Source organism: Camelus dromedarius, chromosome 1 (assembly GCF_036321535.1).
Source record: "Camelus dromedarius isolate mCamDro1 chromosome 1, mCamDro1.pat, whole genome shotgun sequence".
Classification (NCBI taxonomy): domain Eukaryota; kingdom Metazoa; phylum Chordata; class Mammalia; order Artiodactyla; family Camelidae; genus Camelus; species Camelus dromedarius.
Window position 1 is genome coordinate 83,110,405 of NC_087436.1, and position 25,974 is coordinate 83,136,378.

The 25,974-nt window shown below is 38.5% G+C and overlaps 1 protein-coding gene and 1 non-coding gene across 3 annotated transcripts; both read right to left on the minus strand.

Annotated features, from left to right (window-relative positions):
* Window positions 1–3,662: 3,662 nt before the first annotated feature.
* On the minus strand, window positions 3,663–24,056 carry PPM1K (protein phosphatase, Mg2+/Mn2+ dependent 1K). 2 transcript variants are annotated; one of them, XM_010983098.3, is made up of 7 exons: window positions 23,912–24,056; window positions 17,964–18,482; window positions 16,615–16,715; window positions 9,578–9,743; window positions 9,273–9,417; window positions 8,122–8,256; window positions 3,663–7,566 (listed from the first exon to the last, which is right to left on the minus strand). In XM_010983098.3, the coding sequence occupies exons 2-7, from the start codon at window positions 18,401–18,403 to the stop codon at window positions 7,435–7,437; spliced, it is 1,119 nt and encodes a 372-aa protein (XP_010981400.1). In that variant the 5' UTR covers window positions 18,404–18,482; window positions 23,912–24,056; the 3' UTR covers window positions 3,663–7,434. The 2 variants fall into 2 exon arrangements, with proteins under 2 accessions (XP_010981400.1, XP_010981401.1); XM_010983099.3 differs by lacking the exon at window positions 23,912–24,056 and adding an exon at window positions 23,203–23,843.
* On the minus strand, window positions 5,322–5,394 carry TRNAT-AGU (transfer RNA threonine (anticodon AGU)). Its single transcript has one exon. It is a non-coding gene; the product is annotated as a tRNA-Thr (tRNA).
* Window positions 24,057–25,974: the final 1,918 nt, after the last annotated feature.

The following is a 25,974-nucleotide window of genomic DNA, read 5'->3' on the forward strand; positions in this document are numbered from 1 at the left end:
CTACCCAGTTATATTAACTACCCCAACAGCTCTTAAAGTTGTAGGTATCACCCTGTGGATTCATCATACCAGAGTAAAGAGAGCAATGCTACCACGAGATGAGGACATCTGCAGAGTCGACCAGGTCCCTGGAGAGCCACTTGAAATCAGGATCCAGAAACGCCCACCTCACCTGCCAGAGAGCACTGAGCCTTGCTCTAGCCACACCCGGAAGCTGGCTAGTCAATGCATAGCGGAAGCCTAAGGAACCACCGATCGGGACATAAATGAACTTTCTCTACCACTCCTACTTTTTTAATTAATCAGTATTGTTGCTATATTGCGAGCTGTAGAACTGACAGCCACTGCACCTCAGGATTGGAACATAGGCCAGAGACTAATACTAGCCGTACTCTGTCTCTCTATAATGGAAAGCCTAATGGTCAGTCAGTGTCTACTATAGGAACCATACCTCCCAGTTAAAAAAAAATGAAACCCCAAACCCTTCTGCTACTTGTAAAAACAGTTGCTAACATATCTCTTTCAATGATGGGGGTTCCAATGGGACCCATTAACCAAATTGCATTTGGCAGGGTCCTTCTCCCCAGAAAAAATCCTTGGCCCACATGCTCAGGGCCCTTCTATAGACCGGGTAAGGACTGGGAAAAGAAAAATAGACCAACGCCCATGCCTTATAACCAGGACCCCCAATTAAGTATCTTATTAAGCAAGGTTTATCATCTTCTTAATGCTACTAACCCACAACTAGCAAGTGACTGCTGGCTCTGCCTGGGCCCCAGCCCCCTTCAGCATGTAGCCAGCCCATTAGGTCTCGCAGATCTAACTGAGTTTAATGGCCACTCTGGGTGGTCCCCAGACTCCGCAGATGTAAGCCCCAAGTCAGTTAACGTACAGTTGGCCCATACAGCTTCTGACTGCGTCTAAAACCCGGGGGCAAGACATTCTGTAGGAAATCTGGCCACTGCCCAGTGTGCCCAAACCCGTAACTACACAACTGTTTATGGTTGTATGCCTGTCAAATCTTGGTGCACACCAAGCCCAGGAACCTCTTTAATATGCGGGACACACGCCTACTGGTGCCTGCCAGCCAATTGGACAGGTACTTGCACATTGGCCTTCCTTACCCCTCAGATGGACATACCTAATAACCAGAGCCTTCCCATACTCGATCAAAAAGGGCCATCCAGTTAATACCACTACTCATTGGGCTGGGAATAGCCACTGGTGTGGGAACAGAATAGGAGGAATAGCCTCATCATCCTACTATTACCAGCAGTTATCTGCTGAGATCACTGAAGATTTAAAACAAGTGGCTGAGTCCTTAATGACTCTACAAAACGAGTTGGACTCCCTAGCAGCGCTAGTCCTACAGAACAGGAGGGGTTTAGACTTGCTCACTGCTGAAAAGGGGGGACTCTGTCTCTTCCTATATGAGGAATACTGTTTCTATGTAAATCAATCAGTAATTGTCAGAAATATGGTCCAACAACTACGAGATCAAGCTGAATGCAGAAACCAGGAATTAGCAAATTCCTGGGCACAATGGGATAACCTCTGGAGTTGGGCCTCCTGGCTCCTCCCCCTAGCAGGCCCCCTCCTTATGATCCTTCTAGCACTGCTGTTTGGCTCCTGCATCCTTAATCTCATTACCCATTTTATCAGCTCACAAATAGAGTCACTAAGGCTACAGCTACTGGTTACTCAGTACAGGCCCCTGGACTAGGTAGAGTCCAATGGTAAATAAGGGGCACCACTCTTAAAGTCGATGCTTACTTCAGTTGTTAAAGAGAGCATCAAAAGCAGGGAATGAGGTGGGAAGCCCCATGAAAAAGACAGCAGGACCCCCAGGCAGAGCCACTACCCTCCTGCCAGCACCATTTGATTCCCTGGCCCTGTGGCATTATCTTGCTTTTTAAACTCTGAAACAGCTTACTTCTAGGAAAGCGGAACTTATCCTTAAGAATCTATTGGTTCCCTGAGCTAACTCCTGATTGGTCCATTTCTCTCACTCCTGATTGGTCCATTTCTACAAAGCTTGTTCCAAATTAGTCACCTTTGTTATACCTTATTTGCATATGATGTTACAAAATGTTGCAAAGTCTAGACTGGTAGCCTATAAAAGCCTGTGTAAACCTACAGATGGGGTCCAGAGCTTGGACTGTTAACTCCTCTGGGCCCACTGGTGTAATAAACCTGAGTTCTCCAATCCTCCAAGTGCTGCTTGGTCTCTTGCCCGGACCCAGGTTGCTGTCACAACTGAGCTGTAACACACTTTGCTACAACAAACACATATTTTTTGTGTGTAATTTACTTTCTCACTTCTCAGTCTCCTAACAAAGTTCTAGGGAGATAATCACCACTAGCCCCAAGCCCTGCTAGACCAACACTAGTGTCATTTACTGACATAAGCAATAGATTCTCAATAAATGCTTATTGTTGGTCAACTGACTTACTGGACTTCCATAAGTGATCCTCTTAACACTATACTGCTTAAGATATTATTTTGTTCACTCATTCACACTTATTCCCCAGTTATTACTCTTTTTGATTGGACATAATTTAGTTCTCTACCCTAGTTTTATGTGACAAATGCTCAGTTACTATCTCTTAGTATGCTCATTCATCCACTAAGTTAGTTTCTTTATCATGTCTCTGTAACTCTTTCATGTCCACCAGAGAGCCTTCTGCAGATGGATGTTAACAGATGATGTTAGATAACAATGAATTGGTTTTGCTTTTGCTAATATATAAAGGAGGTATGGTGAGATAAAAAGAACATAAACTTTGAATTCAAAGGGGTCTGAATTGGAATCTGCCATTACTAGCTACTCAGAGGCTCCAGTTCCTCATCTGTAAAAATGATAATTAGAAAGGCTTCCCTGTTCTGAACCGTATTATACTAACTTATACTTTACAAGGCATAATTGATCATTGTCTAAAGAAACACCAAAAGAGGTGAAATAGTATTCCTTCACCATTAAATACTGTTTGGCTAATATTTTAGATATTTAATGCCCATTTCCCCACTAACATAAAATTAATAAAAGTGTAATTCAGTGCATTAACTCACTCATTCAACAAACATTCATGATTCAACAAACATTTTCTCCTCATTGATAAACATATCAAAAGTGCTAGGTCCGGAGTTTGAACAAAATGAAATAGATCTCTTCTGCCAAGGAGTTTACCAAGTTACCGTTAAGAGCTACTCCAGAAGAGATCTTTGTGACAATAGTTTGAAACTGTGACTTTTTATTCAATAAATGACAGGACATTAAAAATTGCTTATGTTAAATACATAATGCTGAGTTCTACAGTATCCCTGCCAAACACTTGTTTCTAATTTTTAGCACATGGAGATGCTGCAGTGAAATCTATCACAGGCAAAATACTGTAGAAATCATCACAACTATTTTCTTCTGATGTGCCAACAAATATTTTAGAAGAGGGAAATGAAAGAAACAAATTTTGTTTTATATCAAATCAAAAAGATTTGGAGTTAAGTGTATACACTTTTTTCAAAGATTCTTAACATTAATTTTGCAAACAGCCAGAATTTGGTGCTAAAAAATTCCAACCATTCATTGACTCCTTTTTATCAGTCTTCACAGGGTCATATAATAAATGTTGGAATGTCTGGATGCCAAATAAACACGGTTGGATTTTAAAAAGTGTTTAATGGATGTACTTTATTAAAATGGTGTTTTAAATGCAGAGATATGTGATTTTAGTATGCTTACAGTTACTCTAATACATACACTTAAAACAATGGTCCAAGCAGCAATGACATCAACTCTCTACAGAAGTGCTATGCATTCAATTAGTACTTTGGTAAATTGTAAAACAAATGTACATGAGAGCACTTTGGCAGAAATTAATGTGGGACACAGCAAACTGCAAGATTCTGTACAAGAATTCAGTGGAAGATGAGTCATTCTTGGAGCTGGAACAACACCATGATTTCACAGCCTGCAAGGCTCGATATGACCATCAATGGACTGTCTCAACCAACTAACAGCCAAAGAGAGCTGCCAGAGAGTCAAGCGGTCTCATTCCAAATGCCAGAACCAATAGGCAGATTATCACAGTCTGGCTTGTAAATACATGACTTATTATTTCTGCTGAAGTCATCTAGATAACTGAATCTAATAAACATAATAAAATGTAACCCAACCAAAATTTTATGTCACTTTCCATAGACATGAGTATGTGAACAACTGAGCAACTAAAAGAAAATACAAAGATATGTTTGTGATTAATGGTTCGATGCTGATGCTAAACTTTAACCATCCCTTCCCCTCACCCGCTTTGAAGCATTTTCTTATTACCATTAAATTAACTCCTTGTCCATTCTTAGAAAGGAAACGAAATGTCACGCCTGATACTGAAGAGTTAGCATAGATGAAGAGAGCACTCATTCTCTGCCAAGATTCATAAAAAAACTAAATTCCACTTTGAAAACATAATTAATATTTAAATTACATGCTAATAGTTCTTCAAAGTAAGTTTTTAAATGTTGCAACTTGAGAAATGTCCCCATCATAGAGTACAGAAATTCAAAACTGATTCCTCCAAAACTTTTTTTTTCCAGAAAAAAATGCATAAAACTTTGAAGCACTTAACACAAGGGTCTGTAACAGTTGATGGAAAGCAAGACTGTATTTATATTTGGATACATAAGGTACTTAAGAATTTATACTTGTGAAAAATCACAATGATTTTAAGATTATCTTGCCAAATAAATGTTGGCAAATAAAGTGTGGCAACACATTTCAGAAAGATGATTTATATACTACACATAAATGAAAGGCAAATATAAATACAACTGATTTAAGCTTAATTACATTAATGTAATTTACAGCATACCAATACCCACATGGTGATAACCACATGGCAAATTCACAGTTGTAACTAAAAATTTATATTCAGAAGAGTCCTTTTTTCCCCACTACTATTTGCATAATTCCCAGCAATAGACTTAGAAGCCTAATACAAGTATGCTTCTTTTATGGACTACAATAATCTGTAACTTATACTTCAACATTGTGGCTTGAAAAACAAACACCAGTCAGTCAAGGCTGACTAGTTTCGGGCTTTAAAAACTTTCAGGTGGAGCAGAGGAAAGTCCACCCCTGATCAATGCCTACGTGCCCCACAAATGCCTCTGTCACACCTGGCAATGTTTACAATGCATCAGTGACTCTTAGACCTTTGAACTCAACATTGTTCCACTCTTAGTTTTTAAAGTCACCGAGAGGAATAGCAATGTGAAGAATTCGAACTAAAAATAAAATCCACAGCTTTAATTAATTATTTTTTGATGGAGGTACCGGGGGTTGAACCCAGAACCTTGTGCATACTAGGCACACGCTCTACCCCTGAGCTATATCCTCCCCCTAAAACCCACAGCTTTAGAAGGCCATTTTGTGCTTTAGTTTCCATTTGCTTGTTAGTTTGGAAATTCTCCATACTCCTAAGTGTAGCTTCCATATTTATGTCCCAAGACCTGACTCAGAAACAGCAAGAAAATTTTCCAGCTTTCTTAGTCTACCTTTGGTTCCTCACTTCCCAGGCAATGAATTGGAGACCATATTCTTTCTTGAAACGTTTTTCTTTCTTTCACTAAACTTTCTTGAAAAAAAAAAAAGCAATTTTTTTTAACCACTTTTTTCCAAAGGACAGTTCCTGACTAATATAGGCAAGAAAACTCAGGATCTATTTTCTTCCATTCCCAAACAGGTGAGGAGAAAATGGGACTATTTATATTGTGCTCTCTTCTTTCTAATAAAGAAATGAAAATTAAAAAAAGAAAAAAAAAAAGCCAACTCTGAAAACTAAGAGTTGAAGGTACATCAATGTTATCTTTCTGTTTTTTCTTTTGTTTCTACAACAAAACTCCATGTCATTCTTAACCCTTGGTATTTTTCTCACATCCTATTATTTTATATGCAGACACTACATAGCAATGTAGCTTCAACATGCTGGTCCTGTTCCTAGGTTTTCCACATAAGTTACCCACCACAGAATATCTCCTACAGCCGTTTTTAATCCATTTCCTCATCTGCCAGTAACCATTGGTTCTCCACAATAAAACTTCCCTCAGTTTATGAAGAGTCCTTAGAGATAAACATACGAATAATTTAAAGCTAACTGGTGAAAGAGCTACGTAGGATTGTTCCCTTTAATTTTCTGTTAGTCAAAAATATACATATGTACATACACCTACACATATAACAAATTTACACTGTCTGCAGAAATAAACTGCAGATACAATTCCATACACACATTTAGAGATTCACATTTTAACAGCAAACTTATGCACAGATATAAGGAAATATGGTTTTACATTCCTCAGTTACATAGCAAGCTAAAAAAGAAGTTTTTTTTTTTTTTTTTTAAGATTTAGTCTTTCTTATGAGTCTAGAAAAAGGAGACATAAACCTCAAGATATGTCTGTAGCAATTATCAGTCAATGTAGGGGATTATTTTTACCGACAAATTATCCAACTTGCTTACTCTATAAAAAGCGATATAAACATACTATACACAGAACATAAAACATAGAATTGGAGATAACAAATGGCAACTTTATACAAAATGCTTGATACTAGCAGTATTTGACTTTGTGTAGCTTTGAGCAATGAACTCTCGGCCTGGGCATTCTTTTCTCATATAAAGGAACAGTCATATCTATGTAACATTCTTAGCTACAGAAAAATAGGAATGAATTGAGTAGGGGCAGTGGAGACAGGGCGACACAGCTAAAATACGTAAGTGCACTGTTGTACATATGTATACAGTTTAGCAGTGTCATGTTATCTGAATTGATTTCTTTTGCATTGTTACATTTACCAGTAAGTGATCCAGAATACAAAATATAGTAACAGAGAACTCAGTTTTCGTAATTACTCCTTGGTACAGTTATTTAAAATAAACACTTGCAGATAACACGTTGAGTATTTGTCAGAATATTAACTAGTTTTAAAGAACTTGAAGGCAAGAACCTGGTCAAACGAAAAAAGATCAGACATGATCAAAAGAAACTCATAGCTGCCTTAGAGTTTTAAAAATGAGAATTAGAATGTAATGGGGGCAATGATTAGTGTTTTAGATCAGGGGTTTTAAAAATTAGAACTTTCACACTCAGCAAGTGTATCAAAACCATTTTTCATTTGCTCACTCAACTCAGAGACTCACTCACAATAGCTGAATTACACATATGCTTAAACTGAGTATGTGCAGTTAGTTGAACATAAATATGGTGGGTATTTATGAAAAACTACTATGTAAGTGGTTACTAAGTTCACACTGATTTGTGTACTGGTCTAGTTAGTCCTAGGGCTACCTCGGTATGGTTGACTTTTTAATCTAATCAGTTTCTTGACACACTCAGTGAAAAACTGTTGCACAGAAACTCCAAGTCCCAGTCAGCGATCAGGCCCATCGTCCACTGGTGGCAAAACTTCTGCTGAACGAGAAACTGACTTCAGAGTTCTTGTATTTTCCCCAAGCACCAAAAGGCACTACTACTGCAGTGGTGTTATCTTCAGTACCATACTGTATTGCCTGCAAGGGATGGTAGAAAGGAAGAGAAACACAATGGAAATAAGAGTCTGTACAAAAAGAAATCAAACTTCCTCTGGAAGGCCAAACTAGTTTAACACCTAGTTACTAACACAATTATTTCACAACGGTTTGTGCTTCTTTCACCGGGTATCGATGCCCACATTTTTCTACATTGCAGATAGAATCACTGATGACCCAAAATAACCATATTATCTGTATGCCACTGTAGCATTTTTGGCAATAGATATACCAGTGGACTAAGGTTCAAGATATGCAGCTCCTGCAGAAGAAAATACACGTAAAGCATTTAGCATAGGGACTAATACAGGATTCATTCGTAAGTGTTAGCTCTGACTTAGCAATTCTGCTTCTAGACATTTAGAATTTATTATGGAGCCAAGTGTAAAATTCATTGTAATACTAAAACTAAAACACAAGATTTCAGAGAAATCTCCAGCCAGTGGTGGCCCCTCCAGGCTGCACGGAGACCTGCACCTGGCTTTGTCCTCCTCTCTTCCTCCTATCTGAGACTTTTTAAGCAGTCTGCTGTGTCACCTGTTCAGTTACTGCATGGGCCGCTTCATTGGGATCATGGCACTGGTTGATGAAGTCACAAATCTCTTGACTGTTCACCATGAAGTTAATTCCATCTGTAGTGAGGACCAGGAAGCTGTCATCAGCATGATGTAGCTGCAATCAGAACCAAAGGCACAGGATTATAAACCAGACTCAGCCTTAGAATAATCTTCATAATTCAAAGATTTTCTCTGTTTGCTGAGTGGTCATCTGTGTTTCAGAGCTTGCAGGCAAACAGTGTAAAAATGGAAGACCTGTATTTAGGGCAAAAATAGCAACACTGAGCATCAACTGCGGAGGACAAACCTAACATTTACTTAGTAATGCCACAGAGGAAGAAACCAGATAGCCAAATGCTGACAGGCAGCATGAGGTAATGACTGCGAGCACTGTTTCTGGAGACAGGCTTCCTGGGTGTGAAACCTGCCTCTATTTTTCAGCTGGGCAAAAGTAGGTAAGTTGAAATCTACATGCCCTGGATTGGTTTTCTCTGTAAAATGGGGGTAGGAGTAGCTATTTTGACCAGAACACATAGTCACATAGTCACATAGTCAATCCCTGTATAAGTATCTGTTAGATGAAATGAATATTAAGTGGGACATCTGTAAGACAAAATTGTTCAATTAATTAACAATCATTTGCTGCCATTACTTGGAGCCTACACTACAACATGCCAGGTACTTGAGCAGGCTGGGGGTTGCAGAGGGGAAGGATGAGCTCACCCTGGGTGGACACTGGGGGAAGTATAGCATAATGGGGGCTATGATTAGCAGCAGGCAAAAGATGTCACAGAAATACACGTGGGGTGATTATTTAGCTTGGTGGACAAGGGAAGTCAGGATCGGCTTCCAAGGAAAGGCAACGCTCACGATCATGTGCAGGTCAGGAAACACTGGAGCACCATGCTTCCAGGCAAATTCCACAGCTGGGTGCAAAAAAAAACTGGTCATGTACATTAGGCCAGAAAGGAGTATCTTCTTTTATCTGAAAAGTTTATCTATCCTTCCATAAACCGCTTCTTTATAAAGTCATTTTGGCTTCCGTTGAGGCTTCAAAGTAAGCCCGCAGCTGGAGACAATCCTGCACTCATTTCGTGCCTGAGTATCAAGTGTTTGCAAGTCCCCTCCTACCTTAATCCTCTTTGTTTCAGGTTCTGCTATCACACCACTGGTTTTAAGATCCAAATCTCCAAGACTTCTTGTCATTGCAAGCCTGCCGTTCACGTGAGGCTGTCCCAAACTATTCCAAGCTACAAAACCCCCACATTTCTTGATCCTGGTCAAGAAAAAGTGAAAAGACTATGATGTAACACTCAAAACCAAGGGACGGCTAAACTTCAGCATGAGATCAGTCTAAAACACAAGGTTTCATTTCTATCTTGAACTATATAAATATCATCCTCATAGAAAGATTGATCAGTGGAGGTGGTTGGTACCTTTCTTTTTCATCTTTTCTTTCTGGAGTATGGTCAATGGTCAGCTTCATGGGTTTTCCTTTTCTACACAAAATTGCTCGGCTATCCCCAACACTGGCCACAACCAGTTCAATACCATCTCTCAACAGGGCTACTGTTGCAGTAGTCCCAGAGGTCAGAAGGGTTGCTGCAAACATTATGAAAAAGAATGTAAGTCAGTGATAGTCAAATGACTGGATATGGAATTTTTGTTACAAACGAAAACACAGGTGTGTTAAACTAATGCAAAATGTATCTTTCTAATATAACTAGAGCTATGCAAATAAAATGCAAATGAACTATGTAAGTAATGGCATGCAGAGAAAGAAGTATTTAATTCAGTAACAAGGCTCCATGCAAACAGAAAAAGTTGCTAACAATTTGGTAAAAAAAAAAAAAAAATGCATCACTGTCTCCAAATGGCTTTTATTTATATAAACTAGAGCTCACCTGAATTTATCATTATGACACCTTTGTGTGTACATCAGTTGTCAAGATTAAAAATATGACATTTTAATTAGATTGGCTAATCTAGGTCTACAGAGCCCATTCAGGCAAGCAGACTTTTCTATAATCTATGCACTTAGGTTCTCTCTTCCATTTCTTTATCCTATCCTGTGAAAGTATGATCAGTTAATAGGCTAAAATATGCCAAGTGCATACCATTTACTCTTCAAGTTCTATATTTTATATTCTTTCCTTCTATAACTGTTTTAATTCTACATATGCTCACCAAAAAAAAAAAAAAATCCTAAAATGGTTAAAGGTTCACATTCTTTTCTTGTTTATCTTATTTCTCTCTAGACATGAAATAAAGTTACAGCCATCATTATATTGGGACAAAGTCTAGAAGGCCAGGAATGAAATTCATTCCAGTTTCCCATAAGCTTGGTGTAGTTCACATTTTTGATTCCAGCAAGATCTAGTACAATTAGTCTGTACCCAAATGCAGGACAGCACTGCCAAGTGCTCCTGCTGTGGTCATGCCCTGGGCCCAGAGCATTCCAAGAATATTCATTTCCTCTGACTAATAACAAAATTACACGTTACTTGGCTTGAGGTCGCCACTGTTTCCCCATCCAACCCAAAGTGCATTTTTCATTTATTTATCCCAAAAATGTCTGTCCTAAGTTCCTTAATATTTGTTAAAAATTTTGAAGGTGCATTGAGCCTTGTCAAAAGTGAAAGAATGCTATGAAATTATGGGCTAAAAAGTAAAGCAAGTTGGAAGAAATTGAAAAAGATAACTTATTTTAAAGCAGGTATTATCTTCAGTAACATGGTTAATTCTTTAAAGCATCTAAGTGAAATATTCAGGTGATCAATTAAAGATGATTCTGACTTCAAAGGTGGATTTAGTAAAAATGAATTGCTGCTGATTTGACCATCTTTCCAATATTTTTAAAGACAATTTAAACAACATCAGCAATGCATTCTGGAAAGATATATATGCATATATTTTCCAATCAGATCATTAAAATGCCTGCTTTAATCAGAAAAATAACGTGGAAAAAATATGAATAAACCCTGTTTAATCTTTTATATCCATGCTGAATTTACTTTATTGAGAAGTAACATTTATAGTTGCACTATCTTCCCATTTATCTCTTGATTTTGGAACTGTTGTGCCAAAGTAGTAATATCTTGGCAATGCTAAAATATATTATATATTGTCATCGTACAACACAAATATTTTAGTGTAAGTATCAGTGATGTTTAAATTACAAATGCCAACTCTTGAGTTTCCTAAAACACTTTGCAAGGGAATCTTCACAGTTTAACCACTGTAATCTTTTTGAATGATTGGAAGAGCCAGGGAAGAAAACACAGGAATTTTACTCAGATGCTACCTGTCTAGGGAGTTTGGTATTCCTCTCATTTGTTTAAACTGTCAACAGTAGCTTTGGTTTTAAAGTAGTTTTTAATTGGCTACATCAAAAAGAGTTAAAATTTCATAAATGAAAACTTCAAGTTTAGCCATTTCGGATTATAATTCATGGCTTTGCTGCCTAGGAATTTAAAAGAGCTTGAGTTTTCACTAACCCAATTTCACAGTTCCAAAATGCCAGGATTAATGGGAAAGTTTTTAAAACTATTGATCCTGGTTTGCTAAGCATCTAAGGATATAAATATTAAATCAGCATTTATTGTCGTTTAACACTGAACATGGAAGTAAAAATTCTCACTTTTTTCCCTAACAACAAAACTATAAAACTAAGACATCTTTCAATAAGTTCTTAACACTCACTGGACATTTTCTACTGCAAGTCATCTCAACTAATGGGACAAAGAGGATGTGGGAACCTTCCCGTAGTCCAGGCTAGGAACCGCTGGACTCCATCACCTGGGACAAAATTAAGCAGATCTCTCTTTCCACTGAAGCCCAGCAAATAGTGTCCACGGGCTCCAGGTCTAGAGCTGCTGACCAGGCACAGTTCTCTGCCACAAATAACACGCACAGAGGCAAATAGGAAATTCACCCAGGAAGTGTGCTCAAACATTACAAACCTGCAACACAGGGGAGGATAGAAAAAGAGCTGCAAAATAAGGGGAAGGGGTTTTATATTGGTGAAAATTTCACTAGCAAATTACATAACATTCCAGGAGATGCCAAATCAACGATTCCAAAACTCAATTTGCCCAAGTTGATGGTATTTTGTAGCTGAGTCTCTTTTTTTCATCACAGAGTAATACTTACTAGTTTTGTGGCTTCTCCAGGTAGGAAAAAACTACATACAAATGCATGTGTACCAAGACACATATGTGGTGACACAGACATACATCTACATACTCACACACACACCCATGTTCACATGCACATGACACACTCAGTCTTGAAGAGTAAATCAGTACCTTTACTGAGTTGAAAACAATGCACTGTAAGTGTTTGTTTTCAGTATCAGAATTGTCCCAATAACAAAAGGGAAAATTCATGGGTATAGCAGTGAATAATTCATATCTGACAAGCATATTAGAGAAGACATAAACTACAGTATACCACCAAATTACTGGGATTTAAGTATATATCAGGATGGAATCAAAACACCTCCTATACTGGATACAAGAAGTATCATATTTGTTAATGGTACTTAATGCAGTGATTTAGTATCTAGAAGGCATCTTTTGAGTAGAACAATTAATTTGTTTAAATAAAGGCTAGTAAGGCTCTTGAGCTCTAATGCATGTTTACAATTTTTTATAATTTATAAAACAGGTGTTTCTGCAGCTCTTTGTTTCCCCCAGTGTTGCAGGTCGATACATCAAAAGAAAAATGATCAAGATTTTGAATAGCAACATAAAGAGTAAAAGCTGTACTTTTCAAGGTATAATCCCCCCCCCAGTAATTATTCAACTGTGTAAACAATAATATGTATGAACCAATACAGTTTCAATACTTATGAAAAATGGGTGTTCTAGACATGTGTGAATCATAAACAGTAAATCGAAGTACCGAGTTGAAGCAGTAACAGCACAATAAGAATACCCGCGGTCCCTATTTTTTTACTTTTGGCTGCCTCCAGCCTAAGAAGGGTAATCAAAAACATTGCATTTCTAACACTGGTTATTTTGTAGTTTATTTAATTCTTCCATTAAGAGATCAAGTAATATGAAGAGCATGGAAGTTTCCAATGAGACTCACAATGCTGCCACCAACGTCTCCCACTCTGAACGTCAGAGCAAGTCTTCTCTTTTTGATCCATTTGTCTCTTGGGGAGCTTTGTTGCTTTCAAATCTTAAGCAATCTAGAAACACTTTGAAGAGTTTATAGGATATAATCTAAATTTTCTACCATCTGCTTTGTTTTAAGTGACAATTTGTTCATAAACAATAGACTAATGGGATATCATTTGAACTTACTGGCTGGTTTCATTAACTGTAAAAACACATATGACTGGCATAAAATGAATATAAAATATTCAAAGATGATGATGAAATTAGCTATTTGTACATAAGGATAAACTCAAAATTCATCAACAACAAATCAATTAAAAATAGCCAGCAATTTCTTAAAGGCTGTTTCTTGAAAAGTGGCATTCTGATTTTATTCTCCTCAGACTACCCCCATTTTAAACTGAAATTGTAAATATTTCAAATGCTAATGAGAAATAATTTGAAGTATTTTATGCAGATATAACAGCTTTGGACCAACATCTTGAAAAGATGAGCATGTTTGATTATTTTCACTCTGTTAAGAAAGCTAATACCATATGATGCGAGGCGTTCTTCCCTACCTGAAATTCCACCATTAGTGATTCATTCCTGTGATTTAACCAACCTCTTTTCAGGTTTCCCCAACTGAAAATTCAAATCCTTCCATAAGTGATAACTCATTAACATCTATAAATTATATTAATAATTTGGTTAAGTCAGCTATAGGATGATCAAGGAATAAGCTATAATAACTTTGGTGAGAAAGAGCAGGCAATGGAGATCAGTACAGTGCAAATAATTACTGAATGAGAACCTTCCAGAGTCTCTGCAGGGTGCTGTACTCTGGACAGTCGTAAATGAGTAAGCCATGGTCCCTACCCTCAGGCTGTTCACGGGAAGGGTTCAAGGAGGGCAAAGGAGCTGATGCCAAGAGAAGATGAAAGAGATTGGAGAGGGCAAACTACTTACTTCAGTTTTATTTAACTAGCACTGGTCCTATTTTATAGCTATGCCAGAAAGAATATTATCCACTCTTACAACACTGATACCACTTCAGTTCTTACTAAAACCTAAAAAAAGTTTTTAATTTAAATAACTTTGAAATCTTAAGTGGTATACTTTTTTTTTAATCCACCAATTGAAAAGTTAAACAACATATAGCATTCTCTCTTTCGTGACTTTAATATATTTGATAAAATAAGCCCCAAATATCAAGAAAATTTTTGCCATCTTTGAAAGCCATGGCAACTTATTAAGAATAAATTTTAAAGCTGTTCTTAAAGTACTCATTTTAAAAAACCACACAGACTAACTGGTCTATAAGAATACATACAAAATAAGACTTAAGAATAACAATGTCATAACAGACCCTTTCCTTTTCTTTTAGTAACATCATCCTGTCGCCTTCCATGATACTTGCAAGCAAATGGCCATTGAATAAAAATTTCTGAATGTCTTATGAAAGTTCTCAGATTATTAACTCAAACTCTATGACAGAACTAAGTTAAATACATCTTCATTTCATTATTAAAAATGAAGTACATTTCTATGATTAATTTCTTTGCACAACTGACTATGTGAGAAAGGTATCTTTAGAAAGTTTCTTTTAAGGTAGGCAAGTTAAGTAAATTCCTTCCCTAAGTTCAAAATTCCCTTTAACTGTAATTTATTACTAAATAAATGAAATAAGTCCTCTCACATTTTATAAGAAATCTATCATTGTTTTAAGCATCTTCGTCAATTAGATCCTTTACAAAAGGGTTGACTGCATCTATGAAGGGGTTAACTTTTTTTTATTATTGGCCACATTCCTATGATAAACTTGAACATTCTTGTCTGAAAACCTTGCCCAGTAAGCTCTACCTTTTACAGAACAACTGGGGCACACCACCTGCACTACAGCCCATAAACGTTGCGGTGTGAGATACAGCCGACCTGGTTATGGATGAAATAAGAGCATTACCAATATTCAGAGTTATAAAAATAAACCTATAAGAGAGTTTGAATGTCCTCTTTGCCTTCATATGTTTTACCCATTAGGAACAAGAACAGAATCCTATGCTAAACTTTACCCTCTCTCAACCCTTATTTTCGTAAGGTGAGGGGCCAGCCAGAAGGGGAAAAAAATATCCAAAGGCATGAAGAAGAGAAAATGGGCCTGAATAATCTATAAACATGAAAATAAATCCCTGAACAAAGAGAGTGGACTCACTCAAACACTCTTCTGAGAAGTATGATGATGATAAGGTTCTCAAAAAGGGGGAGGAAATACCTCTTAAGATGGCAAATAGAGTCATCTCCCCTCATCATTAAATATGCTCGTGAGAGAGGCCACAGTGGGTGCCAGGAACGTCCTAGCCCTAACTCTGCAACTGACCTTTTACCTCTCTCTGAGTTTCAGTTCTTTATCTGTGAAATGGGGAGAATTTCCATCCCTATGCAATAAGACTGTAAATTATTAAAAAAAAAAAAAACAAAACATTGCTGTGAGGACACTTTGACCTCCTTTAACAAAAGGATGAACCAAACACAGACTAATTGTATTGCATGATTCATTTTCAAATTAGTTACGAGGTCTATATGCATACATTTAAATGGTGCTGCAGCAGCTTTCAAGATTAAAAGCAATAAATTTGGGGGCCTGCCGACTAGAAAACATGAGCTACATTTTCGTGAAATACTTTTGATAAATTCAGTCAAAATCAGAAACATTTTACTTTCAAAGTTTAAGGACATACAGTACACAAATTCTAAAATTCAGCCCTTGTGTTTAACAAATAAAAACAAAAATATCACTAGTTACCACAGGGAAGCTGCAAGATCAAGCTTTTTTTTAAGAAGTGGAAGAAAAAAATACCTTCCTTCTAATTATACAAAGTAGTACACATTAGCCATTGTCCTTTCCTACTTAGGACCAATTATTGCAATTTTCTTCTTGTCTGGACAATGACCCCTTGGCTAGATGAGATTACCCTGTAGTGTATTTCAGTACTTGCTCATCAGATTCATCTAAAAAAACAAAAGCAATAAACTCTCTCATTGTATAGACCTCTTGTCCATAAAATGAGCAAACAGATTTTTAATTTTTTTTTTTACCTTTTTAAAATTGAAATTCAATATCAGAATCATTTTGGAGCTTCGATTTCTAAAAAAGAAAATCTTCAACATATTTCATTTAAAAGTGAGATACTACCATTAGTATTGATTCCAAACAGCATTTAAAGTGATTATTAAAAAAATCATTTTCAATATAAGCGTCCTTACAATAAGCTTATTTTAAAATTCCCACCCCTAAAGGGCTTAATTAAATTGTTTCCTTTTTAACCAAAATTCCCCAGGACCCTAAGGAATGAGATTGTTTTACTTACCATCAGCAGACAGGTGGGCGTGCCTTGCAAAGGCTTTATCTATTTCTAGAAAAGCCAAGGTCAACACAGTTTCCAAATTCTCCTCCTTAGGAAGCAAATCCCTTTGTGGAGAGGAAAAAAGAGCCCCAAACAATTATTTTTACAATAGATTTCTCCCCTTCCTCTTGGTCCCTCCAGCTAGCAAAGTCATTCCATACAATGGACGTAGATGGCCTGCCTTTCAGATGCTTAAAATCCACATATTAATGAACCAAACTGAGAAAGAATCAGGCACAAATATGTCTTTAAAAACAATAAAAAGAAGTCTGAAGGGAGGTGGGGGTATAGCTCAGTGGTAGAATGCATGCTTAGCATGCACAAGGTCATGAGTTCAATCCCCAGTACCTCCAGTGAAATAAATATAAATTACCTCCCCCCTAAAAATAAAATTAAATAAATAGATAATTGCCCTTGAACATTCTTTGTTCTTTATTAAAAAAAAAAAAAAAAAAAAAAAAAGAAGAAGAAGAAGTCTGAGTGTCCCTCCATCCTTAGAAAATTAATCCTCACTACCACAACCCTGAGAGGTCAAGACTTCCTTCATATTAATTAAGCCACTGAGTTCCCGTGTGGAATAAGGCAAAATATACATAAAGCAACTGATGAACAATATGAATAACTATGCTTGAGAAGAAGAAATAGTCACATGGTCATAACTTACATGTTCTCCCAGTTTTTTTCAAATTTTTGGGCTAGAGGTAATCAGGATTATTTTTTAATGGAGGCATTAAATGCTAGGCATGCACTCTACCACTGAGCTGTTTACCCTCCCCTCCTTGTCCTCTCCATCTTTTAATTCTAGCAGTGTGATCCTCAATAACACATTAATAATAATAATAATTGTGGTAAACAAACTTTTTAAAGAGTGCCAAAACCCCTTCATTAAATGCATTCTTCATATTCTAAAATGAATCATGTAAAGCTATTTTCAACAAGTATTCAAAGCTATTCATACCACCTGAAATTACTATTTATTGAAGCACTATATGCCATGCATTGATAGGAGTAAACACTTCTCATAGATTTTCACAGCATATGAGATCGGGTACTTTATTACGTTAATTCACTTGAAATGATCACGAGTCAAGTGCCGTTGATTTTAGTCAATGCTCTCACCAAGGGAGTTGTTAAAACATACATATTTCTGAAATGGTAATAATCATCAGTAATAGACCCTGGGCCTGAGCTACTAAAACAACAGAATCAAAGCACTCAAATAAGTACGTTAAGAGTGAACATCTCAGCCAACGTGAAAAGTTTAAACAGAAAGCACAAGGCAAGATGCATAGAGTGAAAGCCATTGTACGTACAGTATGCACTTCTCCATATGGGTGTGACAGAAATCAGCAGCCGCAGGTCCGCCGTGGCCATCGTACACCGCAAAGTACAGGACCTCATCTGTTAGCTGAGCAAAGTCAAACCGGTCTTCATTCTCTTTTCGTTTGCCAGTCTGCGAGGCACAGCCCACGTTTGCCAAGCTGATTTTGGGAATTGGCTTGCCATACTTGATGCTGGGTGGCAGTAGAATTGGTTCGTCAATGCGGTTATCCCAGATGCCAAAATTATCCCACGTGGATGGTCGCCCGCTACCATCAGGATCAAACCGAGAGCACCTGGGCTCTGAAGTGGAGCTGTGGCACGTAGGCGTCAACCACCTGCCCTCCTGCAGCAGGCGGGAGCAGAGCAGTGCTCTCTTTCTCACCTGGTTCCCACCGCTTCTAACCAAAGTGATTAAGGTAGCTGTTGACATAACTCAACTCCAGGGGACTCGGTAATGAGGGAGAGGTCAATAGCGCAATAATGGACGGTCTTCCAGAAAAATGATGCAACTGAGTAGAAAGAGAGACAGAGAGACTCCATCGGTAATTTCAAATATAACTGATCTATCATTAGCTATTATCAAAAATGAAGGCTGTAAAGAATGTGGCACCTAACAGCCTACTGCTAAGAATAGTAGATCAAATTCACCTACCCTATTCACGAGTGTTTAAATTCTATAAAAAAAAAATTGACAATGTGCACATGTCATATAGAACAAGTGCTTCTCCAACTTTAACCTACAGTCACCTGAAGATTTTGTTAAAACGTAGACTCTGATTCAGTCTGTCTGGGGTCAGGGCTGAGATGCTGTATTTCAAACCAGCTCCCTGGTGATGCCAAACTGCTGGTCTGGCAGGCCCACACTTTGAGTAGCAAGAATTAGAAAACAGATGTAAATAAATACTCTCCCCTTCATTAACTCCATTGCTCTGAAGAAAAGGTAGGGATAGATATTAACAATAACAAAACTTCTTACAAGAGTTAGAAATAAGAAAAAATAACTGGTTGTTAGATATTTATGATCGTTCTGTACTCAAAGAGTGCTCAAGTTTAGCAAAGATACAATCTAGGATTGAAGTTCTGTTTGTCTTAAGATTTTCCCACTTATTAACTTTACATACTTTATTACTATGTTGATGTAAACTGGTTCACGCAAACACTCCCAGAGACATAAGGATAAGCCAGTTCTGATGTGTGTGATCTCAGAGATTGGGTGGAACTGCATTTGTGACAAGCAGCACTCATTTATGAGCAACTGGTCTATATATTTACATTAAAAGCTGTAATTCATCAGAAAGCCTCCCCTGGGTGTTAGCAGGGGAAATTCCTACACCCCGGCAGGCTGTGTTTCTGGTAGTTTGCCATACAAATAAAGTTCTAAGCAGAAATTCATTTGCATAATACTTTGTTCTGTTATGAATTAAAAGCCAACTTGAAAAGACAGCACAATGTTAGATTTAATAATCCTGGTGGAGGATATATAGATGTTACATTATTCTCCACTGTGTTTTTTTTATTTCGTATTTTTATTTATCTCAACAAAAAACGAACTTGATAAAAATGTATCCTCTCAAAAAGCATACACACACACACAAAGCCCAGCTTGAGTGCATCTATAAGAAAATACACCTCAGATTCATTTTCAAACAAATTGTCGCAAATCAGTCCAGCTGTGTGTAGAAAGGGCAATTACTTCTTTCAGTAAGTAAAGCAGGAGGAAAGGATGAGGTTCTAGAGGAGGCCCTTAGGTATCTAAGCAGCAAAAGGCATCAGAGCCCTGCCTTCACAGCATTTAGAATGAAGATGATTTCTGGAACAATTAATGGATCACGAAAGACTTAGGAGGCCATCCCTTCTTGGCCTTTTAGCTAATATCATGTATTAAAGACTGAAACTCACTTCTTTTGTGACAATATTGGAGGCAGGGAGACATACTCTGGTTATCAAGTATCAAAGGGAAGCAACGCATTCCAGTACAAAAAAAGAAGTGTTTATTCCTCTGCTTCTGTTTGAAAGTTATATTTTGTTCATCAACAAAAATTGTGTCAAGTAGAAGTGAACTTGTGGAGAACTTTCAAACTATAATACAATCTAGCAAGCAAGAGAGCTAAGTGCTAATTACTGATTCGCAAAGCAGCTTTATACCATATTGAAAAGAAAAAAGTTAAATATGTTTATTAGAAAACATTCACATCTGAAGGGTGCACCAGAAATTAGCAAAGTGCTATTCTTTCGGCTTCAATCTCAAAGCATGTATACCATAACTAGCCTTGGGCCATTTTTGCAGTCACACACCTACTTTAAACAAGAGTTCTAGAATTACAAACAAATAAATGTTGAGTAAAGTTTTTCTGCAGCTCTTCTAGGATACGCTTGTCTTTTTTCTCTCTCTCCCTAGCTTCCAAAAGTAAAATAAATAAAACAAAACAGAGCTGCATTCATATCAGGGAATATACAGCCCCTGGAAATATTATTTAAGAGCTAAAAAAATGCAGTTGTGCAGTTTCTCTAAGCCTGCATAAACTAAAATCAGTCTTCAACCTGGCCTCCTTCCTCACTTGTTATCTGCATGATCACCTCAGAAAGTAAGCAGAATAGTCACAGGAAAACATTTACTTTAAGGCATACCATTGACATGGATGAAATTTAACCCAGAGATACAGCTAGTTTACAAAACCAGGTCAGCACCACTTATGCAAGCAGGGGAGTGTCTAAAGAAGTGGTTCCATCCAGCCAACTCTCCAGATGCCCATGGAAATGACTAGGCACTGGTTAGCAGGTAGAATTTATAATGTGGGGGGAAAAAAAGCCTTCAAAAATATCAGTGTTCTTTATAACAAAGAATAGAGAACAAACTGACAAACAACTAAGAAATATCTTTATCATGTGTCAGTTCAGCAATTAAAAATTAGCATGCGTTTATCATTCTGCAAACCAAAAAAAACAGTTATTCAGGAACTCTTTATGTCAATCTCTCAATCGGAAATCAAGGCTAGCTTATTTTTGTTTTAACGTTTGTATTCAATCTTTGAAAGTCAAAGTAATCCAAAAGAGTCCAAGGGCAGAATTCTGCTTGAAAGCTATTTGAGGACACAAAAATGTCAGAGCAAAAGTTAAATAAAAAAAGAGTGGGAACACATTATGCCTCACATCATATTCTTTTAGCAAAAATAAAATTTAAAAACTATGCTAAGCAAGAAAATAAAGATAAGCAACTTGATTGGAATTTTAGCTACACAGCAGATTATTTATATAAGCAACCTAACTATACTGATAATCACATACCACTAAGGAAAAGAATGGATAATCTTCAACCTCAGCCAAACTGTTTTCCAAATTCCTTTTTATTCCCCAATCAAAACAAAATACATGGATCACAATTAACTTTAATCCCATGAATAGTTTAAAATGTGTGAGTGCGAGCATGTATATATTCTACACATACTGTCAATAAATAAACCCTGAAAACACTTTCCTTATTTTTGGGGGGGGGGGTAACATTTTAACATTAATCTGTGTGACCAGGCCCCCCTCTCCCTCCTCCTCCTCAGTGCTTTGGTTAATCTGATACTTTATAAAGTTCTGACACAGAACTCTGACTGTTGAACAAAGTTGACTCCTGATTTCAATACTGACTAGCAGAGAGGGAAGTGGGGCAGGATTCCAAGAGGGTTAAATGCTGAGTCCACAGAAGTAGGCATAGATTCCACATGGGAGCTCTAGTGAGAAGCCACATCCTGAGAGTAGGAAATCTCAGGTGAAAAGCATCACAGGAAGGGGGAAAAATGCATTTGATTTGTAGTAAATTTTTGAAGTATATACATGATTTTAAAAAAAAGGAGGGGGATGGTGAGGAAAAGTCACAGGTACACCTACAAGACTGCTATGCCAAGTTTACATTTTCATCTTATTCCAACTTTATAATCCTACAAAGGTTTAAACACCTCAGAGCTGTCCAAATATATTTTTGGAAAAGGGAGGCACTCATGGGTCTCTGGCAGAAGGGTGCACTTGGGATTTGAGTTAAACTGCTCTTCACTGTTGAAAGCAGGTCAGAAGAGCAGTTTATTGCTGTCATGTTAAGCACATGCCAAAATCATTCAGGAGTTTTAAGGATCAGTACTACTGAAACCTGTTTAGATTTATCCCTCCAGCAAAACTATTTAAGTTTCATATAACTATTCATATCTGTCCTTTATAAATTGGCATTCAGGTATCTTTACATCAGCAACTCCCACAATGGAAACACAGGTAATTTTAATATTCTTAAAATATTTCTTTAATGACTCTACAAAAAACAACCAATGCTTCCCAATAAATTCAAACGTGACAGAACCCTCCAGGATGTATTTCAGGAAATTTGGACTCCAATATCCTCTTTATTCGTACCCTGCTAGGAGAAAGGGAAAGAAAATGTACTAGTCTACATGAGGGAAAACACAAAAACAACAACAAAGACCTCAAATGACTTCCCTTAGATTTGATGTGAACATATGTTTTAATGTGTGAATAGAGAAAACATGGGAGTAATAAAAAATATTCATTATTCTAATTCCATAAATATCTTTTAAAACATTTCAGTTAATGTGGATACAACTCACAGGCCATATTCCCAATCTTCATTTAAGAAGAATTTTCCCTTACAGTCTATACTACATCACCCGCACTTCTCCCCTCTTCTTTCCTCTTCTCTAAGATTCCTGTCAAGGGAGGTGCCTGTGTCGGTGGTCAATAGAAAGTGACTTAAGGTTGCAAGAAAAAAATCATCAGCGAGAACTCACTTCTGAAAAATTACAACTGAGATATTTTATGACACAGTGGTGCACTCATTTTTTCCCCCTAGAATTCTATGACACCATTTCTGTTTTTCAAGGCCATTATAATTTGTCATTTTAGCTGCTCTTTCTGAAACTGCCGACAACTTCGTTCGTTCCTCCGCCCTGGAGGAGGGTGCAAGGGACTGAAGAGGCCTTGCTGCACATTTCCAGTCTGAAGTTCAGAAAGGCCAGTGGAGCTTTAGAGACTCCAAATTCCCCAGCTATTTCTACCCGGAGTCTCGTTTTTGTCACCTCCTATGAAATCGCTAATCTACAGAAAGCGGTTGCTGAAAAGACAACAGCCAGAGGCCTTGAGATTACGATTGTTCTGGCAAAGCAAAACCCACGTCCTCAGATCGACACCAGCCAGGTCTCTGCATCCTTCTCTATTCCGATCCCCTGAAAAGCTCACCGTTGGACAGTTTGGGATCCTGGGCTGGGTTCGCTAGAGGTGACAGATGAGTGGCCAGTGTGGACCTCGGCAGGAAGCACACCCTCCCGTCCGCACAGAGCGCGGCACTGCAGATGGCTGGGTTCTCCGCAGCACCTTCCGCCGCGCGGTCTCCGCCTCCCAACCACCCTCTCCTCGTAGATTCCGGGTGTCGCCACGTCTCCCTCGGCCCGGGTGCAGCTGAAGCGGCACAAGCCGCTGACCCCGCAGCATCCTCGGGTCCGGGGATTGGGGCTTCACTAACGGGAAACGAGAGCGGGCAGCCCCTGCCTCCCGTCCACCGTCCCTTCCATGTTCCCTTCCCTCCTTCCAACCCGGCCCACAGCACTTGCTCGGCACTCGCCTCAAGCCTGCCGTCAAATTCAGGCCGAGCGGAGTCTCCGCTGGAAATGCTCGCAGCCCGTGCTCAGGCAGTGTGGGCCCCGCCCCGCCCTGCTGCTCCGGACCTCAAAAGGGAAGAAAGCGGCGCACAGCGAACTCAGACACTGACCGCCGGGCTAAGACTGGAGGGGCTGGGGAAATTAAACCCACATGTCCCCTCCCCTCCCTGGGGAGGCCTCCTCCGTTCACTCTCCATCCCGCGGACCAGGACTGGTGGGATGCGACCGCTCCTGTAAATAATACTATAAACGGTCACCAAATAAATGAAGTGCACTCTCCATGTTCTTACCTCGTGATGGTAATGTCCCTGAAAAAAAAATTAATTAGCTAACGGAGGGCGGGAAAGGGGCTTTCTGTAAATAAGATTGTCTTCTCCTATGTTTCCAGTCTCTGGAACAAGCAGTTAAAACAGCCACTGGCTCGTCTCGGAAATTCTGGAGAATTTTTCGTCTCCAGATAGAAAGGGGAAGTCTGTTCCCGCTGACTGACGGCAGCTCCGGCCATTCTGCGCCTGAGGAGGCGGCGGGCCCGCCGCCCGGACCCTCGATCACAGCCAATCACAGGTTCCGATAGGACCGAGCCTCCCCGCGAGGGCTGTTTGACTTGGCTGACTTTCAGCCGCGCACCGTAGAGCGACGTCGACTTGCACCAGTAGCGGCTCCTGGAGATATCCGCCCTCCCGAAGGCCTTGGCGCGCTGGCCAATGAGAGAGTCCCTCGGCGGTGGACGAGGACTGGAAATTTGGTACCTCGCCAGCCCCTCGAGGAGACGGGGGGGTGTGTCGCTCGGGCAATTGGGTGGTAGTTGTGACAACTAGGAAAGCAAGAACGGAATGCCAACACTTTGCCTGGGCAAAGGGATTGAAAGGTATATGGTTTCATTGTTATTCTTTGAAAAACTCGCAGTGCGACGTTCTTCGTGACTGAACAGGCATCTCGTGATCCCTTGAGAATGTTGATTCATTCAGTCAACAGGTATTTCTGTACTTACGGAGGACCTTTTGTATTCCAGGCACTGTGCTAGGCGTTCGAGATACAATCTTGACATAAACAGACTTGATAGCTGCCTCATAAAGCTTCTGTCTATTGAGGAGGAAGAGGAAGAAAACAGGTAAATAAGCAAATAAATATGTACACACACACACACACACACACACACACACACACAGAGAAAAGTGCACATATCCCAAGTGTATACACATCTCAATGAATTTTCACAATCTGAACATGCCTGTGTATCCACCACCCAGATCAAGAAACAAAACATATTAACACCCAGGGATCCCATTATACTGCCGTTCAGTCATTGCCTATCCTGACTTTCAACAACAGAGATTACTTTGGCCTGTCTTTAGACTTGATATATATAGAATCATAAAGTATGCATTCTTTTGTGTTTGGCTTCCTTATTCAACCTTGTATGTGTGAGAGCCTTCCATATTGTTGCATATAGTTGTAGATTATTCATTTTATTTCATTCTTTGAATATACCACAGTTTTAAATTGGACGTCCTTCTGATGGACATTAGGGTAGTTTTCAGTTTGGTGCATTACAGATAGTGCTGCTATGAACATTGTAGTACATGTATTTTGACAATGGCCTTTTCTTTTGGTGGAACATTTTGGTGGCCGAGTTTTAAATACAATTAAGTTATTTTTAATCTGTTCAATAATGTAGTACCATGTATTGCGATATCTCAAACATTTGGACCAGATAATGAAGGGTTTTGCGCTCACAAATGTGAAAACTTTGGGCAACAAGGAACTGTTGACATGAGAAATTTTAAGTTTGGAAACATTTTGATTATGTTTGGCATTTTGACCTTCTTTTTAAGCAGTTGCAAAAGTGCATGTCCAGGATTTGAGAACATTATGACTTTGCTACATCCTTTTACTATAAAAGGACTGTAGTCCACAGTCATATGATAAGCCAGGTCAGATAGGTTGTCCTGAAGAATATGCATATGTTTGGTGCTAATACAGTCCTTGGACATATATTTGAAAACCATACCGTTCTACATCCTACCACGTTGATGAGGAATAAAACCAGCAGTTTACTTCTTTTGAATTATATACTGCTCTTTGAATCTCTGAAGCATGGCTAAATGTAGTACAAATGTACACATACTCAGCATAAGGGATCACTGCATAATGCCCAAAAGAATCATGTGAATGCAACACTCTATACCTTCATTAAGTTGAGCTCATTTTTCCCCACACTTTATAGTTTAAAGAATTGAACTATTTGATAATAGTGACTATCAAAAAATTATACCTAAGACAGGTCATAAGGCTGTAGGTGGGTAGATGGCAGGGGGCCTTATAAAATACAAAGTGAGGACATAAGCTATTT